The 18,313-nt window shown below is 34.8% G+C and overlaps 3 protein-coding genes across 4 annotated transcripts; all 3 read right to left on the reverse strand.

Moving 5' to 3' along the window:
• Positions 1-3,903: 3,903 nt before the first annotated feature.
• Positions 3,904-5,339, reverse strand: LOC107478707 (uncharacterized). Of its 2 annotated transcripts, none has more exons than XM_021138210.2 (3): positions 5,044-5,339; positions 4,510-4,636; positions 3,904-4,365 (listed from the first exon to the last, which is right to left on the reverse strand). In XM_021138210.2, exons 2-3 carry the CDS (start codon positions 4,618-4,620, stop codon positions 4,276-4,278), a joined length of 201 nt encoding a protein of 66 aa, XP_020993869.1. In that variant the 5' UTR covers positions 4,621-4,636; positions 5,044-5,339; the 3' UTR covers positions 3,904-4,275. The 2 variants fall into 2 exon arrangements, with proteins under 2 accessions (XP_020993869.1, XP_020993868.1); XM_021138209.2 differs by having other exon boundaries at positions 3,908-4,365; positions 5,034-5,336.
• A 300-nt stretch (positions 5,340-5,639) lies between these two features.
• LOC107478705 (uncharacterized) lies at positions 5,640-10,940 on the reverse strand. The gene is made up of 9 exons (XM_016098837.3): positions 10,497-10,940; positions 9,935-10,108; positions 9,270-9,666; positions 8,872-9,143; positions 8,720-8,788; positions 8,169-8,225; positions 7,177-7,229; positions 7,002-7,077; positions 5,640-6,876 (listed from the first exon to the last, which is right to left on the reverse strand). Exons 1-9 carry the CDS (start codon positions 10,535-10,537, stop codon positions 5,937-5,939), a joined length of 2,079 nt encoding a protein of 692 aa, XP_015954323.1. The 5' UTR covers positions 10,538-10,940; the 3' UTR covers positions 5,640-5,936.
• A 1,849-nt stretch (positions 10,941-12,789) lies between these two features.
• Positions 12,790-16,614, reverse strand: LOC107478706 (carbon catabolite repressor protein 4 homolog 3). Its single transcript, XM_016098839.3, has 13 exons — positions 16,202-16,614; positions 15,947-16,110; positions 15,800-15,865; positions 15,575-15,627; positions 15,405-15,486; positions 14,774-14,860; positions 14,366-14,458; positions 14,226-14,258; positions 13,955-14,067; positions 13,769-13,877; positions 13,572-13,657; positions 13,392-13,476; positions 12,790-13,168 (listed from the first exon to the last, which is right to left on the reverse strand). The coding sequence occupies exons 1-13, from the start codon at positions 16,458-16,460 to the stop codon at positions 13,034-13,036; spliced, it is 1,365 nt and encodes a 454-aa protein (XP_015954325.1). The 5' UTR covers positions 16,461-16,614; the 3' UTR covers positions 12,790-13,033.
• Positions 16,615-18,313: the final 1,699 nt, after the last annotated feature.

An 18,313-nucleotide genomic window follows, 5' to 3' on the forward strand; every position in this document is an offset into this window, starting at 1 on the left:
CTACTAAATTAAAAGATACCATTAAAAGCTAAAAATAGTTTAAAAATATAGCAAGTATAAATTAATAAATTATACACTATTAAGCTTGGTTATATCTTTTCAATTTTAATCCTACAGCAAATCCTTTTTTAGGTTTGGATAAAAAAAAATTGATGTTTAAGTTACGAGTGATGTAAATTATGAGGCCATAAGGATTTTCTTAAAATAAATATTTTATTTATTAATATAGATAATTTGGAGTATTTTTATTGATTTTCATTAGAAACGAGATAAGACACGTCATGAAGTCTACGTATCACGTTTGTAAATGTGATATGTGGGAGATAATGATGAACATATATCTCGTTTACAATGTAAATGAGATATACACTCACTTATTTTATTTATACTATAAATGAGATAAACAAAAAGTTATGACGTTTTTACTATAAACAAGATATAGTACGACAAATTTCGAGTAGCTATAAAAGAATCTGCATCTGTGTTCTCCACAAATATTTAACTTCTTCTTCTCCTCCATTTTTATTCCAAGACTTAAGAAAAAGTATCTAGTGGTAGTGGATATGTAATTGTAAGTGTGTAGCCCAATTGTCATATGAGAAACAGTGACATGGATGATATTTGAGTGTGATAATCCTATTATGTTGCATACTCAGAGAGTAAATTATTTATCTGAACTAAAGAGTCTATTATTGAGAAACATCAGTGCTAGCAGAACAAATGAGGTTGGAAGAGTTTGGTATAAGTTGTTAGCATCGATAAAAAATAAAATTTTTCGGTTTCGTCTATTTTGACTCCATGTCGATGAGCATGTGCACCTCATGTTTGACATCAACGGGAGAATCATGGTAGAACAAGTGATGGAGCTTTTCTGCAGGAGTTGGTGATGTTGGTAATGATGGATCTGGTCATTTGAATATTATCTAGGATGATCCACCTCTTGCACCACTACCGTTGCACTGTGCTAGTCCAGCGGTAGACATGGACGTGGACGGTGAGGAGTCCGATGAGGATATGTTACCGATATCAACAGTAGTGGTTCTTTTGAGGATGATGATGAGGGGGAGTTTGTATCGGAGACTCTGGTGGAAGCACCAGTTCGGTATCTTCTACCTGCCCCACAACTAATTCCGACCTTATCAGCTGTAGCCACTATCATACATTGAATTTGGACACGATGTACGAAAAAACTTCATTTTTCGATATGGGTAGAGATGATTACAACATAGATGGTGGTGTGGAGTTTAAGATTGGCCACGGATTCAAAAGTAGATAGGTAGTATTGTAAGGTGTGAAGAATTACAACCTCTTTAGAAGTGCTGAGTACCGATTCGTAGAGTCGGATCGATTAAAGTACCATGTGCATTGCATGCAAAAGGTAGTAGGATGTCATTGGAGTCTCCGTGTCACCATCTGACAGAATTTCAGATATTGGTGAGGTCAAGTTTAATTGTGGTATATATTCTTATTTATCATGATTATTTTGGTTATAAATTCCTACCATATATTTTTTATTTTGTTTGAGAGATACATAAATTTAGAGGTGTGCACACCTGTTTATCCCTACCATGTCTCAATATCATTGACAGTTGGATAGCAACTTCATTTGTAATATCATCCTACCCCTTATACAGTCCAGTCTATTAGTTGTAGAGTCACTATTCCTAACACCAAGGAACTCCTCTACCCACTTTCAAGTCGGATGCTGGTACTATATGTGAAAATCACGCAAGCACCCACTCACTTGCTCTCCGTGAGTGCGTAACCCAAGATGGTACGCAACGTCTTGCACTCACTGGAAGGCAGGTGGAAAATGTTGGTCTCCAGACGCCAATGCTTCACGAATGCAGTAATTAGGGAGTTGTCAAAGACAAAATCCTTGAGCTGCACCATGTCGCCAAAGTCAGCCTTCTTTAAATAAGGGAGATTGGCGTTTGGTGGTGCAAGAGTGTGGCTCACTCGCCTAGGGAGTAGTAGGCGTGACCTTGTTAAAAGATAAAAACATTTCAATAACAAAGCTATTTCAATAAGATTTTTATCTCGAAATAAAAGGATAAAAATAATGATAAATAATTATTTCAAATTTTAGAATAATTAACTTTAAAAATTAAATATAAAAAATTTATCAAATATCATTGCAACAAATATCCAGTAAAACAAGTTTTCTGGTATATTCAACATTAAAATTAAAAACATAAAATTCAAATTCAAAAAATAAGAAAACGTAATAAACAATTAATAAATTAAATTAAATTAAATTAATTAATTAACTTTTACTAAAAATACATTCCACACCTAACAAATGTTAATAACATGTCAATTAACCTATTTTATGTTACCAAAACATAATCTATTTTACTCATGTATAACAACATTAAATTTATAAAAGTACCCTAACTATAATCATAAGCTTACTTATTTGAAAAATAAAAACAACACTAACCTGGAAGTCGATTGTTCCCACAATGTGCCAAGTCGCATTCAGGCAGTTGATATCATCGTTCCGTGCATCTGCGCTCGCCATAGGGGTGGCAAACGGGCCTAAACCCGCCGGGCCGACCCGCGTAACCCGCTAAAAAAGGCGGGCTGGGCTGGAAAATTGGGACCGCCAAATAGCAAAAGCCCGCTTAACCCGCACTGCTTAAACCGCGAGCTTTGGCGGGCTTTGGCAGGGCGGGGCGGGCTTTCCCGCCGGGCTTAGTATTTTTTAGCGATGGGGTATTTTTACAATTTTTTTACCAAAACCCGACTTCTCCCAACCCAACTTACAAGAGAATGAAGATGAAAATTGAGTGTTTTGAATTATGTTTATTTTGTTTTAGAGACAATATTTATAATTATATTTTAGATTATGTTTATTTTGCTTTAGGAACAATATTTATAATTATGTTTTGGATGAAAACTTAGTTTATAATTATGTTTACTAGATATTTATAATTACAAAGACTAATGTCTGTGAATATAAAAATTATAATTTGTTTATACTTTTAGAAATTATAATAGTTAAAAGTAAAAAATAAAAGATATTTTTTTATGTCTTTATATATATTATTTAATAGTTAAAAGTAAAAAAAAAAGAGGAGCTCGCCATAACATCCGAGTATCTCAAAAATATCAAGAAAACATCCGACAAAAGAGAAATGAAGGTTAAGGGGGAACAAAAGTGGCAATTGAGGCGCTCTAAACGAGTTACTTATATAGGCGTGTCTTAATCTTATCTCGTTTACAGTGTAAACGAAATAAGACTATGCATATCTAGTTTATATTGTAAACGATCGTTTATACTATAAACAAGATATGTTACGTGTCGTAACACGTGTGCAAACAGGACACGTGACGTGTCTTATCTCATTTACACAGAATGTAAATTCGTAAAAACATCCCAAATTACCTATATTGGTAAATAAAATATTTATTTTATTTATTTAAAATAAAATCCAAGGTCATGCTTATAAAAAAGAAAATGAGAAAAGAACAAATAGATTTTTGACCTTGTGATATGCGGATATTTGAGTCCTCAAAGATTTGAAAATACATTTAAATCCTTCATTTTTTTAAAATATAGACATATTGATCCCTCGTGTTCACTTGGATAATCCAACGGAAAAATCAGACATTAATCTGTTGTAATAACCTGGTTGATACAAATACATACGTGGAAGAATTTTCAAAAAGAAACAAATTAGATCCAAAGATTGACATGTCCAAATTTAGAAGAGATAAAAAATTTAAATATATTTTTAAATTCTTTGGGATATAAATGTCTGCAAACTAAAAAGTCAGATATCAATTTATCATTTTCTCAAAGAAAATATATTTTTACTTTTTCTTCGGGTATACTTTATAACCTTTAAAATTAGGTGAGTCATGCAACGTTGAATTTTTAGGAATTATAGTTATCAAAGGGGCTTTCTAATTTCACCCAAAAGTTAGGTTTATTTACGCAACAAACTAGATATCATTTTTATATTAATAAATGTATCAATAAGGTAGTGATCACCATTCAGCTCGAAGCGTACTGAAAGATCACACTCATTTCAGAATAAAGCTCAGGTTGATTGGTCTAGTGGATGTTGTTTCAAAGAAGCAAAACGTTTTCATAACTCAACTTTGAAGGTGTCTTATAAAACCCTACAAGCTTAGGTTTATTGAAGCACCGAATTCAATGATGTAAAGCCATTGCTCATTGTTTATGCACTTTGATCAAGCTGAGAAACAACTTCCACGATGAGTAAATCATAGGGAAACGTTGCAGACAGCCCAATGAGTTGAAGACTATGATGATTCGTCAAATTCATCCAATCTCTCCTGCTTCTTCCTCTTCAATTCAGCTTCATAATTTCTCAATCTTTCATTCATCTTCTCCTGCAATCACATATTATAAATTTACAAATTTCTAAGAGGAAAAAGGAAACTAAAGGACTTCAAATTATGTTACTGAACCTAAATTAACAATGAGTACAGCTTCCAAAACCAAGAAGTTAATGAAGGAAAGAACAGAGTGGCAACCTTATAATTATTTTCCATGCGGTGCATAAAATAGAATCCGATGACGCCTCCTATGATTGTACCAGCAATGATTCGAAAGTAGCCCCATCTCTGAGAAGCGGCAGCCCTCATTGTTTTTAAAACCGGACTGTACAGTGAATCGGTCACACTAGAGTCAGAGGTTTACTGGCCCAATCGATTGAACAGTGTTTCAATGGATTTAACAGGATTGAACACTAATTATCGTACCAACAAGAACAACAATAACATCATTTCCTAAGGTTGTAGTGGCAACAGCGTGCTAGCAACAATAACACTAATATTCACATCAACAACATTGCTTTGAACATGAATATAAATAAAAAAGCTAAAGTAATTAGACAATAAAATTTACTGGAATATGGTCAGAACCGCAGAATTAAAAATCGCATAACTGCAGAAAAAATAAAAACAAAACAGCAAAAAAGTAACAAAAGGAGGGGAGCAGAAGCGAAGAAAAAGAAAGAAAACAGCAGAAGAGGAGGAAGCAGAAATGCGGAACTCACACAGTCGCACCTCCGGAGATCTACCAAGAGCGCATCCAGCGAACCAAAAGCGGACAAAGACAGCGGAGGCAAGAACTAGAGCAAGACAGCGCAGCAAAACTATAGAAAACCACGAAGACACAGCAGCAGACACAGCAGCAGAACAAGACAGGAGGCGACTGGGAGAGAGCAGAACCGGCGGCAAAAAGAACAGAGAAGAAGAGACGGAGAACGGAGGATTAGAGGCTAGGGTTTCTCACTGTTTAGTTCAATGGTTTGCAATTTACTCTCTTGTTTTTATGTTTTTAACGTCGTTTTCAATTAACCGTTTTTTACTACCCACCACCACATCCACCAATGTTTTTCTAGTAGGGGTTTAAAGTCCACCGTTTTTTGAATTATTGCCATTTTTTAAAGATAATATTAGAAATAACAAATTAAATTACAAGCTTTTAAACGGTAAGAATTTAAATAATAATTTGATGAAATAAACTTACAAAATAATTAAACCAATATTATATCTTAATAGTCCAATAATAAAGAATTTGAAATTATGTATAAAAATCTTATATTCAAATCTCATTCTATGATGTGTACCTAAGAAATCTTGAGGGGGAAATACACATATATACAAGTGACACCTTTTCACAAGCCTATAGTGATACCAACATACAAGAACAGTATACATTTTATCGGCGGAAAGACACACATATACTTTCTGTGAGGCCTTTGCAGTAATCAGATGGTAAAACACTATTTTACAATCTAGACTCGCACGTTTTTACAAGGTCTATAAAAAAAAAAAATCTAAACCACAAAAGGATAACATTGAAGGAGGAGATCATAGAGCAACTCTGTATCACACGTGCATAGCCGCATCAGGTACTTCAGGAAGAGATGAGTGCGAGTAGAATTTAACATATTCTACCCACTAGGTGAAAGCTGTTGTTTCCTCCTTAACCTTAACGCTTTTTTGTTTACTTGATGTTTCGGATTTGGCTCCGACAGCAGCAAACGTGACATAACGTATGACAAAAGTTCCTCATGGTGGGAGAAGGTGAAGTCCAAATGAGCATATTCAAACTCAATATATGACACATTCACCCCGGCATCCTTCATCAATTTATAGTGTCTCTTAATCATTGAAGGTCGTATAATGTGGTCTTTTTGCCCAGCAACCAGATCAACAGGAATGTCGATGAGGCCGTAGTGTTCACCCAAGTCCAATGGCTCAGGTGAACCATACACCTCCATATTAGCATCTGCACTCCCATAATCAAACATTCTAAACCTTTTTGTACGCTTTATCTGTGCAAGATGTATAGCAACATTGAAAGATATTCCTGGCATGTCATTCATGTTGTAGTGTGGTAGTCCTAGAACTCCAACCCAATTTGAGCTGTCCCCATCAACAACATAACCCATTAAAGTTTGAACCAGTCCTCCAACGGCAGGTAAGTTTTGCAGGTCTCGAGCTAACTTGTTGAAGAGCATGCGAAAAAATCTGGTCGGTATATAGAAGGCTGGGAAGATACGAGACAAACTAGGAACCATCAAAACCACATTCTCTACCACTTTAAATATCAGGTTAGACTCATGATGAAAACCGGCAGGTGATAACAAAACCAATCTTGAAAGTCTATGGGGCTTCTGTGCTAACCTACATGTAACAACATACATCAAAATGGCAGCTCCTCCCAAACTATGGCAAACTGCACAAAGCTTGTAAGCTTGATCATCATTAGATTCCTCCTCGATATCAGGTTTACTAAGCTTCAATTCTGCAGTTTTTACTTCATGGATTTTTTCAATCATAGCAGGAATATCCTGAGTTCCATGCTCGTTGATGGAGTATTGCCAATACCTGTGCATTATATCAATTTGAGTACAATATTGTCAATTGAGTAATGGCATAATCAATATATTATAAAGCTAGATTGTATCAGGCATTAATAACAATTGAAGTTAAGGATTTGCTTGAGAACTTACTGACGTGAGGAGATGTTCTTGTTGCGATGCTCCCTAGAAACCAAACCGCGGAAATTTCCCAGAAATACATCATAACCTGAAATGTTATTTATTTTTTAAGAATTCATATCTCTAGTAATTCTAAAACCAGATATGTTCTTTAAGAGCCCAAATCATCAGGACAAACATAACAAACCTTTATCATAAGCTGCAAAAGCTGGAGAGCCAACAACACCATTAGATACCCAGCTGAAACAAAAAGTCTAACTTATTAGAATACCCCAAATTTTTGGGGCCAAAAGATAAATTATTGAAAAGATATTGTAACTAAGGTCCTAAAATCATGGCCAGAACAGGAGTATTCTGGCATCCAAGCACTTGAACAACAATCTTATAAATAACAGAAATTTGGGTCCTAACATCATGGCCAAAACAGGACTATTCTGCCATCAAGAAACTAAATAATAAAAGGCTTTTTTTTTAAAAAAAAAGTGAGATATAAATGAAGGTGCAAGGAGGAACATAAAAGTAAAACAGTGAAGCTTGTCAATCCTTACACAACTTGACACAGTCAAAACACACAGACAGGGCCGCATTGAGTATTAGCTTAGATGATGTTAAGGCTTGTATTGATGACCTCAGTAGCTAGGAGAAAAGAATCAGGAGCTTTCATCTGAGCCAACAAGTGCTTACTTCTAGCACAAAGCTTTCTAAACTTATATAGATACAGTAGATCCCAATTCCACTTATATGTATTCTATCCAACTAACTAAGAAGAGTATGAAACCTGCTGCCTTCAATGGCGCTCAAGATACAACAGAAAACCAACTTCAGAAAAACAATTAAGTTGAATATTAAACACACAAGCAACCACACATGCAAAATTTTCAAGCAACAACATGCCATACAATTTTTTACATTTCACAAAGAGTAAATGCTCAAATCAGTCTCTCAAATTTCAGACATAAGTCAAATTGGGCCCCCAAATTAACTAACATGCATCATGTTAGTCCTTGGACCACTTTTTTTCCTTCATGCCATTTGATTGAACGGAAATTTAGGAGACCAATTTGACCCTCGTGTGAATTTTGAGGGACCAATTCGAGCATTTACTCATTTCACAAAAAGTAAATTTAATCATAGAATTAAATTAGAAAAAAGCAACATAGAGACAAAAATATCACCCACCCCATCGACGAATCCAAAATCCCATGCTGAAGATAAACAGCTTTTCTTGCATCTCGCCTGTTAAGTCAAATTCTAGGCATCAAATACTAGACAATGAAACAAGTTAAAAAAACAACACAACTTCCATATTGTCCATTTTTGTAATCAATTTGTCAATATATCTAGATTTTGGAAGAATAACACTAAATTACAGCCTCCTAAGATCCTTCACCTCAATGCTTTATGTTTCCAAATTTTGATACCATAAATGCTATATGCTTATGTTAGAAATGAGCCACAAATGTGTTTGAAAAGAAAGATGTACACCAGAAAAGGGCACATGCCAAACACAATAATTTCATTATTAACATCAGATGTAATTGATTCCTGACAACATTAGAATTGTTGAGAGATCAACATTATGTCAATTGATATCATGTCTGATTTCTGCATTCCTGTAGTACTTCACGATGAACAGACTATATGTTATGTTGCATTTAAGTTTAACTATGGAAGATCAAGGTAAGAAACATTAAATAGGGTAGATGGTTAAGTTTTTAAGGTCCAGTTACCTAGGTATTCTTTCTAAAAGAAGTACATATCCATCTGCAGTGACAAGATGAATAGCTTCATAAGGATACCTGTCACACAGAAGGATTATGAATGGGATGAGAAGGATTTTCATATTTAAGAAGGGCAGCAATGGAAACACAATAGCCTTTACCCAAACTCTGTTATGACATCCTGACATGTCCTGCCATCAGTGTTTAGTGGCTGACGAGAACTGGCATTTCCCTCTGTAGGTGTTGGGTCAATATCTCCAAGTGTAGTTGTAGAGATGGAGGTATCTTCACCACTATCATGATCATTTTTACAAGATGAAAACAACTTGGTTAATTTCTCATACATTTCTGATGGAGAAAGAAGGAGATGTACTGCCTTGTGAACGAAGTCAAACACAGCTTCTATGGATATCTCAATGCCTACATGAAGATCCTGATTGACAAAATAATAATAATCAGAAACTCAAAACTTTTCTTGCACATTAATTCATATGAAAAATGCAAATAAATAATCAACAAATAGAACCCAAATGGATATGGATAGAAACTGTTGCACAACCTCGATGAGTCCACGTCTCCTATCAGTAGTTCGGTGGATAATTTGGTCCTTATTGCTTTGCACTCTTTTATGTGAAGGTACTTGTGAAAGGTCTTGATTTGTGGAGGTAGAAAGTGCTTTTGACACCGCAGAATAAGCTAACTTAACTAGATGAAATGGAGCTCCCAGCAAAAATTTTACAGACACCACAATCCAAAGCCAGATATGCTGCATCCAATGCATCGGATGCCTACCATGATTGGTAGCACTAACTCTAGAAGCTCTGGAACTTTGAGATAAGGGAGATTCAGGAGACTCATATCCATCAGTATCTTCTTCTCCAGATGAATATTCCACGCTTGAAACATCAGAATCCACAGAAAGTTCATGAATGAACTGGTTGAATGAGGACACACCACTAAAATAAACAAAACAAAGGAAAGGATAAGAAAACCAATGTCAAGAACAACATATAGCATTAAAGATGCCAGACTACTGTGTTTATTGAGTTATAATTGCAAAGAAAGCCATGCATCCCGAATGCCATAGATTGAAAAAGTGCATATAAATATACAAAAACTGAAGAAGGCAATATACATATGTCATTTAATAAAGAGATTATGGAAAATCACATAGAAATTCACTAGTCACTACTATATAATACTACAGTGAAAAATAAAACCTACTTTTCCATCCATCGTGGAAATCGTGGTCCACGAAAGGTTGGTCTTAGCTCCCAACCTTGAACACCTTCAAGCATATTAGCCTTTCCCGGTAGTAATGCCAACAATAGAGCTGATACTTCATTGATTACCCTCACAATATTGTTCACCCACTCATAGGTGAATGTCTTCACTGACCTGCAGGAAAAGATTCAAATGCCATTCTTCATACTCTGCCGTGTATGCACACAATTCACAAGTCCAGACAAAATAAAAGCAAGCAGTGTAACAATATTACTGTATATAACAAATAAGTATAATAATGACCCATCGTTCCAACCCAACAAGATCAACAATAAGGGAAGGCCAAGGGTTGCAAAACAAACCTTTCAAGGTCACAAGCTTAAACCGTGTTTATTTATAGCAATGTGACATGCAAGAACCCTCCCATAAAATAACACATAATTCAATTGAGCTGCATTTCATTTCAGATTTTATGTACACTTCAATGTTTTTAGCAAACAAACAACATAAGAAAGGTGTTAGAAAGAGAACCTAGCAGCAAAGAAAAAAAGCGATTGCTTACTCTTTAGTAACAGCAAGAGCATTGTCAACAACACGTTGCATCCTCAATGGAATTTCTATTATTCTTTGGGCGACGCACTTGTTGAGGTTAGGGAATGTAATTCCAAAAGCAAAATTCAAATAAGCACCCAAACCTTGGAGTTTGATCAACCTATCTTCCTTTTCTTTTCCTCCTTTTTCTCCCTTTTTTTTTTTTTTATGCTGGCCTTGCCCCGACGGGTAATGCAACGAAGGATAGCGACAAGGGAGGAGGATTCGATTCGATTCAATTCATTTCATTACACTCTTGGCTTACGAGGGAAAATTCTCTTGCTTTCGAGAGAGGCTAAGTCGGCGGTGGGCACTGCCTCTGATTCCACGTGGACGGACCTCATTGGATGCTGTCAGATCCATGGTAACGCCTGTTATATTTTGGGCAGGTGTGTCCTCAACTGGCCCTTTGGAACTGACTCCTGCTGCGATCGACGGTCAGGATTATAGAAAAAATTAAAGTTACATTATTTATTAAGAATGAATACTATTATTCCTATTTTAATAATAACCTTTTCTTTTCCTACAAATATGCAATAACAAAATTATGTAAAGAATAACATTGTGAGATAACAACATAACATATATACATTGACTTAGGGGGGAAAATCCAAACGCAGGATTTTAGTGCTCTTTATAAAAATATAAAAATAATAATATAAAATGTCTTTTTTATTTTTATTTTTTTCATTTCTTCCATTTTATCCTATTTTCTTTATGCTCGTTTGAGATCCACACTTTGAAGAGAAAAAGAAGAACTGGATTTGAAATTTCCCATATACTTTTCTTAGTAGAGTTTTTGAAGATGAGGTAGATTAGAATTATTCTCCACATCTAAATAATTTTGGTATCCAAACAATTTTAGATAACGCCTTTTTTTCACTTTCTTATTTTTTTAGGCTTCTTCTTCTCCTCTTCTTCTTCTTCGCATCAGCATCTTTTTTTTCGCTTTTTTCTTTGCATTTTTTCTTCTCCTCATTTTTTTTCTTCTTTTTTGCATTCCTTTTTTTTCACATTTTTTTTATAGTCATTCTTCTGTTGTTGATGCTGTTGTATTTTTTTGTCTTTTTCTCATTTTCTCTAGTGAAAAAATAGTAGAAAGTGAGGATAAAGAATTTTAAATTGTGCAGAAAAAAAATGAACCGATTATGTTATTATGGTGAAATAATAATATAGTGATAAACCAATGGAACATTATCCATTATATAAATTCAAATTCGAACAACTTTTTGCATAATGAATTGAATACGTGCTCATGGTGATACAGTTGTATAGTATTGAATGAACGAAACATAATTCATTATATAAAATTAAATTCGAAACATAATCCTAAACTGAACACTTATTCATAGTGAAACAATTGTATAGTACTGAGTGAACAAAACATAATCCATTAGCAAAATGTTAGTGTTGTTGATAATGACGATAACGAAAGAGGAGGAAAAGAAAAAGAGAAGGGAGAGGAGGAGGAGGAGAAGTAAAAGAAAAATCTGCGTGCACAAAAAGGGAGGAAGAGGAGGTATAACGAAAGAGGAGGAAAAAAAAAAGAAAAGGGAGAGGAGGAGGAGGAGAAGTTGCGTACGCAAAAAGGGAGGAAGAGGAGGTATACATGAATTTGAAACAAGAAAACGTATGCGTGTATTTAAAAGAGGACGAGCGCTTGTAATAATGCTCTTGTGATTTTTGTTGGTGTTGGACATATTTAGATAAAACTTGGATGAAAAAATACTTAAATGTGTAACCCGGTAAATTATAAGTTGTAACAATCTATAATTTGTATCCAAATATAACCGTTGTTGAGATTAATCACCTCACTTAAATCAAGAATGATTAAGGAGGTGAGATTAGACGGCCATCATAGACCTCCACCATTGTCAACTGTGAGAAGACCAAGAGCATCATGTCCTAGAAAAAGTTGCTTTAAGCTTGAAAGTTTTCCAAGCTCAAAAGGTATCGTTCCTTCAAAATCATTGTCACATAATAAAAGATACCACAAGCTGGAGAGGTTTTCCAGTTGGTAAGGGATTTAAAAAGAAAAAGGTGAAAGGAAGAGGCACCGACAGGGGGAGAATGTAGTGACAGGCAAGGTAAGAAGATGAGTTACTGAAGAAGAGAAGAAAGAGGGAGGCCAACGGGTAAAGAAGAAAAATAAAATAGGTATATTAAAGTAAAATGTATTTTTAAATATTTTAATATGAGCATATTATAAGTTATTTTATATAGTAAAAATGTTTTTATCTCACCCATTGATTTATTTTTTAATACATAAGATTTATAAAGAATCTTGGACAGAGTGTAAATAATTAAATATACTTTTTCACCAAAGAAAGCTCCTCAATTGTGAATGCATATTATGTGCTACAGTGAATAATTCTTACCATTGACTTGAGCCTTGACTTTTACCTAGTTACAACCAAATTCAACTAATTTCAAACCAAGAAAATTAGAGAAACCAGTATGCACAAGGTGAGCAAAATTCCATTCAATGCCGAGCTGTTCTCTACGATATTATGACTGCAACTTGTCCTGTTCTTCATTATCTAGTCTAGGTGATGCTGATGCTGCAACTATTTCTGTAGATGCATTGTTGGCATCTAAGAAGGAAAACTCAGAAACCAAGGCCAAATGGTCGCTTCCCACTTTCTAAATTGATAAAAGAAAAAGACTGTTAAATTGGAAACCTTTTATGTTTATACATTTGTTTTCATGGTTCAAAAATAAATCTCAAGTGAGAAATATGAGGTTTGGAGATGATCATTTAAATTTTGTGAAGTACTGACATCCACTTCAAATGTTTTAATTGATACACAGCTATATGAAATCAATTATCAGAATGTTTAGAAGTCACCAAGTCAAGCAGTGATACCTTGCATGGGAGACCACCTGTCCTCACAAGATCACCAATTGAAACGGTATCAAGAACTTTTGTAGGTAAAATACCGTCTGAGTACCTACATCAAGGGTAATTAATCTTACTCTTAGGGCACTGTCATCATTAAGGTTAGATACAAAATCATTAAACGAACTTAGGAAAGACATTGATTACCATAAATAATCTACGGTACCAAGAAACTTTGAGTGATAGGAAGTAGCAAAGGGTTCACCGTTGAATCCCCGTGTACTAGTTGAACCCTGACAAGGAATATCATTTTTTTTTAACTCTCTTGACATGAGAGAACAATGCAGAAAGATTCTTAAAAATCATGTATAGACAAAATAGGCTGCAAAATAATGAGTAGGTACATCAATTGCAGCATAGGAACTATTCAGCTTCAATGGATGCACAGCTGAATGACACCCAGAATCACCCGTTGCAACTTTTACCTCTTCATCTGTCCAGCAGTTTAACAATCTGGAAATAATAACTCATGAGCATCATCTGATATAACTAATAGCACAAACTTAAAAAAGAAGTAGAAGAATATATACCCATCCAGTAAGATAAATGGACCAACAGTTTCTTTTTTCTTGCCTAAAACTTGAGCAGGACGGCAACGTTTTTGTCCAGATAATTCCTTTCTGTCATATAACATAATATTAAGCTGCAAATTGAAAACCATATCTAATTTCAGGTGAGCTTCTTCAAGATTGAAATCCTTGTTTAGATTCAAAGCATGATCAGTCTGGTAACATGGCAGTATATAATGAATTTGCAAGCCAAGATAATGTGAATATGACAAATTATTTTCAAGTAACTCACCTCAGATGATGATAAAAACTTGTATATTCCACTCTGTTGATGAATTTAAATTACAATGAGAAATCATTATGTCAAAAGTACAGAATAAACAATATGAAAAGAAAAGTTACATCTAATATAATATTTCCAGAATACAGCACCTGAGGAGTACTATTAAAATCACCAGCTAGCACAATAGGGGAATTACCCCATTTCTCTGAGAGGGCCTTTGCTCTTGCTAAGAGAAACCGAATCTGAAAAAACAAATATCAAATATCAAACATCTCAGTCTTCAACAGTGTATGGAGTTCTAGGGGAGCAAGTGAACGTTTTTTCAGTGGAGGAGAGCAGTTAAGAATCAATAATCAATAATGAATGTCAAAAATGAGGTGAAATGCCTACTCCATCTGGTATTTCTTGGATAGCTCTTTTTCGTTTGTATTTCATACTAATGGTTCTACTCTAACCACTAAATTATTTCAAAAACATTATCAAAATAAATATAAATTCTCGAGCAAGTTACAGAATATAATAAACTTCCCAGAGGGGGAAGGGAAGTGGGAACTTACTTGGCCTAATTTAACTTCTCCCCTGTTTGGGTTATAAAGTACGTGGATGTTACCAACTAGCAGCCTTCTTGAATCAAATTCACACATCTGCCTGTACAAGATGAAGTTAGATATGCAAAGAATGACTAACTGGACGTACAGTAGACCAACATTTACAATAAAGATACATGATGGCAAATAAGAATCCAGATGCAGATAATTAAGAAATTTCACAATTTCCACTGCTTTTAAGTTCAAGCTAATGTAAGAGATCAAACTACATAAAATATCAAATTTTCAAAGAATTAATATTTATTTCACATTTGTAAAGCATTTACATTATGCACTACCTCTCTAGCAGTGTCACAGACTTGTGTTTAACAAGTATTCCTAAGGCAACACGGACGAAAGAAATAAATGTGAGTCTCTTGTGTGTTTCCAACAACTAGTTATATAAGATATGCAACGGCAATTGTGACTTCGTTATATCTTTACGCTAGGCCATGCAGCATTAAATCATCAAACTTCTACTCCAGAGACATTCAATTATCCCAGTTGAAAAAATGCCTATTGTGGTGGAAGCATTACTCTAAATACCCCAAAGAGGACCAATGCTTGCATTACAAAGTAGTTGACATCAAAGAATGAATACCTCAAAAACTAAAAGTTGAGCAACATTATCACGAAGGCCCATGTCCTTAAATTGAATGCTCTCTGATTCTAATAACCGGAACCTGATCCCAAAAAGAAAAGGGTAAGTGAATATACTAGACCCCGTCAATATTTTAATCTAAGCAACAAAGTAAGGAATTAATAGATTACTTATCAGCTTTCCAAAACATTGCACAACCATCAGCTGTGTCTCCAGTGCGTCTCTACAACTCCATTTGCACAACTTATTAGTATCACAACCCTTAAGAGTTAAGATAACTACACATTTTGATTTACTACTATAGTACTAGCGAATGAATATTGATGATATACATGCTGGGAAGAAAAATATATTGATGCAAAAACTATTGTAGGCCACACTAAAGTGAAAAATACCTTGTACGATCCTGTATATCCTGCTTTAACTAGAATGTTTGAGAGTTCAATATACTTGTCCACCTCCTGATAGTGATAAAACATACGGAGTATTATTGGAATATATGAATGGAAAACAAGAGAAGGAAAAATGGAAGGAGATGTTACTTGTAAACAGATAATGTCAGTATCCCATCCTAAGAGTTCCTTGCAAATAACTCTCTTACGACGATCCCAATTGACATAATATGAAGGAACATTTACATACAGATCTCTGTGCTGAGAAGCGTTTCTATCCGCAAGTATGTTGTAAGAAGCCACACTGAACCTTTCTGGAACATTCGCAATTGTAGCGAAATCACTCACTTACTCACTCACTCACTGATCAATTCATTACGGAAAAGAAGAGAAGTAACCTCTAACCTGAGGAAGCGAGAGGTTGATGAGGAGCCTCAACCCAGTGGCGCTCAATTTGGGGAGGCTGATCAAATTTTCTACGTCGCAGGGGATTGAACCACCGACGAGTAGAAGAGAGTGACGAAGACGAGGAAGAAGAATTAGAATCAGAAGCAGTGGGGGCATAGAATTTAAAGGAGGTTGGTGCAAAGAAAAAGGGAGGGCGTTTGGTGGTGGAAGAGGAAGAGACGAAGAAGGAGGAAGAGGGAGGCGCAGAGGAGGCCATGACGTGCCGTGCCGTCGTTCACTCAACCGATTCAGCGCAAGGTAACGAGAACCAAGCACCCAAACAGAGTTTAGCGCCACAATTCGTTATCTAATCTCGACGTTCTCTCCTCTACTACTTTCCCTGTTAATCCCAAGTCCCAACCGTTAATGCTTTTTCATTTATTTATTTTATGGATTTATTCCCTCAAACGAGCAGACCGACCTGTCTATACTATGAGTTAAATAGATGGCCCGATTAAACCGTTTTATTTATAAGTCATTAGTCTGAATTATTTATAGCCAATTCAATAAAAAATGAATTGGTCTATTTATTTTTTTAGAATAAAAAACTATTCATTTAAACAGATATTGACCAAAATTTGACCTATTTTGACAGTCTAATTTATTCATCACTTCAAATCTCGAGCAAAAGTCACAATCTATCTTTTCTTTGACGTGCATAATCTACCATATTTATATCTTGATAAATGCATATTTAGAAAAGTGTATTTGAATTTTACGAGTTAATACTCAAAATGACCCCTGAAATTTGACTTCCAATTTAATTTAACCCTCGAATTTTCAATTGACCCAAATTAGATCCTGAAATTTTAACACGTGCCTCAAGTTGGCCCTTCCGTCCATTTCCGTTACCGGAAAAATGACGTGGCAAATTTAGTTGACACCCAATGACGTTTTTCAAAAACCTAATTCTCTGTTTCTTCATCATTACAAGGGGGTCAAATTTCTATGGTCCCAAATCCAAACAAACCAACAAGAAGTTCCTGCAAACCGTCAGAATAATCAGTCTCTGAATATGCCACTTCAATCACATGAAAAGTTTTTTTTATTTTCTATTTGTGAATGGTTGAATTCAATGCAGACAAAGTGAAAAAAAAGTGGAGCAGCACTCACGACGGTAGTAGGTCCGAGGTGGGGGTGGTAATGTGGTCAATGGGGGAAAGGTCACTGGTTCTAGCATCAATGGTTTTGAGAACGTGAAAGGGACTCTTGATGAAGGAAGAGGGTGAGTTGAGGTTGTAGTGTTGCACTGAAATCATATCCCTCATTCTTTTTCAATAATAATAATAATAATAATAATAATAATTAAGAATCAGTTTGAACTGAAATAGAGGAAGTAGAAGAGGATGTGGTTGTTGTGAATGAACCAATTACTCATGCGTGTGTAGATGAAGGTGATGATGATTACTTGATGACTAAAAATGAGTTTGAGTGAAACCATGGCTGCCTGAAGAGGAGGAAGAAGAGGGAGAGTAAAACGACGTCGTTTTAGAACAAATAGCAAAACGACGTCGTTTAATTGTGTCAGGTCAGTTGTCTGGTGACGAAAATATATGGGAGGGCCAACTTGAGGCTCGCGTTAAAATTTCAGGGTACAATTTGGGTCAATTGAAAATTCGAGGGTTAAATTGAATCGGGAGTCAAATTTTAGGGGTCATTTTGAGTATTAACTCGAATTTTACAAATAGAAATACATGAATTCATAATGTATCTTTTACATTGGCAATATGTTAAAAATCAATTTAAAATTATTACTATTCTTTTTTTTATATTTTATTATTTGGAGTTTAATAGTGAAATTAGTTTCTAAAAAATAATTTGTTTTTCAAATCCGTTTGTACAAAATTTTATCAATTAAAGATTACAAATTAATCGACTTGATCTTCAGTCACTCTATCAACGATTGATGATGTAAAATATTAACTAATAGATAATAATATATATGATACCTAATATGTTCAATTGGATACTGACTGGATATATTTATAAAAATATATCAATTTAATCCCTAGGTTATATTGGGATTAGAGTTTATATAATTTGAAAAAAAGACTAAATTTATAAATTTTT

The sequence above is a fragment of the Arachis duranensis genome, chromosome 3, assembly GCF_000817695.3.
Source record: "Arachis duranensis cultivar V14167 chromosome 3, aradu.V14167.gnm2.J7QH, whole genome shotgun sequence".
Lineage (NCBI taxonomy): Eukaryota > Viridiplantae > Streptophyta > Magnoliopsida > Fabales > Fabaceae > Arachis > Arachis duranensis.

What these genes read in the sequence shown, in the direction of transcription:
- LOC107478707 (XM_021138210.2), bottom strand. Translation starts at nt 4,620, where the DNA reads ATGAGGGCTGCCGCTTCTCAGAGATGGGGCTACTTTCGAATCATTGCT. An exon ending in GCATGGAAAATAATTATAAG is followed by an intron (nt 4,366 to 4,509) that starts GTTGCCACTCTG and finishes ATGTGATTGCAG; the next exon opens with GAGAAGATGAATGAAAGATT.
- LOC107478705 (XM_016098837.3), bottom strand. Translation starts at nt 10,537, where the DNA reads ATGCAACGTGTTGTTGACAATGCTCTTGCTGTTACTAAAGA. An exon ending in GGAGACGTGGACTCATCGAG is followed by an intron (nt 9,144 to 9,269) that starts GTTGTGCAACAG and finishes TTTGTCAATCAG; the next exon opens with GATCTTCATGTAGGCATTGA. An exon ending in AAGAACATCTCCTCACGTCA is followed by an intron (nt 6,877 to 7,001) that starts GTAAGTTCTCAA and finishes TATAATGCACAG; the next exon opens with GTATTGGCAATACTCCATCA.
- LOC107478706 (XM_016098839.3), bottom strand. Translation starts at nt 16,460, where the DNA reads ATGGCCTCCTCTGCGCCTCCCTCTTCCTCCTTCTTCGTCTCTTCCTCT. An exon ending in CTGACATTATCTGTTTACAA is followed by an intron (nt 15,866 to 15,946) that starts GTAACATCTCCT and finishes TATCACTATCAG; the next exon opens with GAGGTGGACAAGTATATTGA. An exon ending in GAGAAGTTAAATTAGGCCAA is followed by an intron (nt 14,459 to 14,773) that starts GTAAGTTCCCAC and finishes TTGTTTTTTCAG; the next exon opens with ATTCGGTTTCTCTTAGCAAG.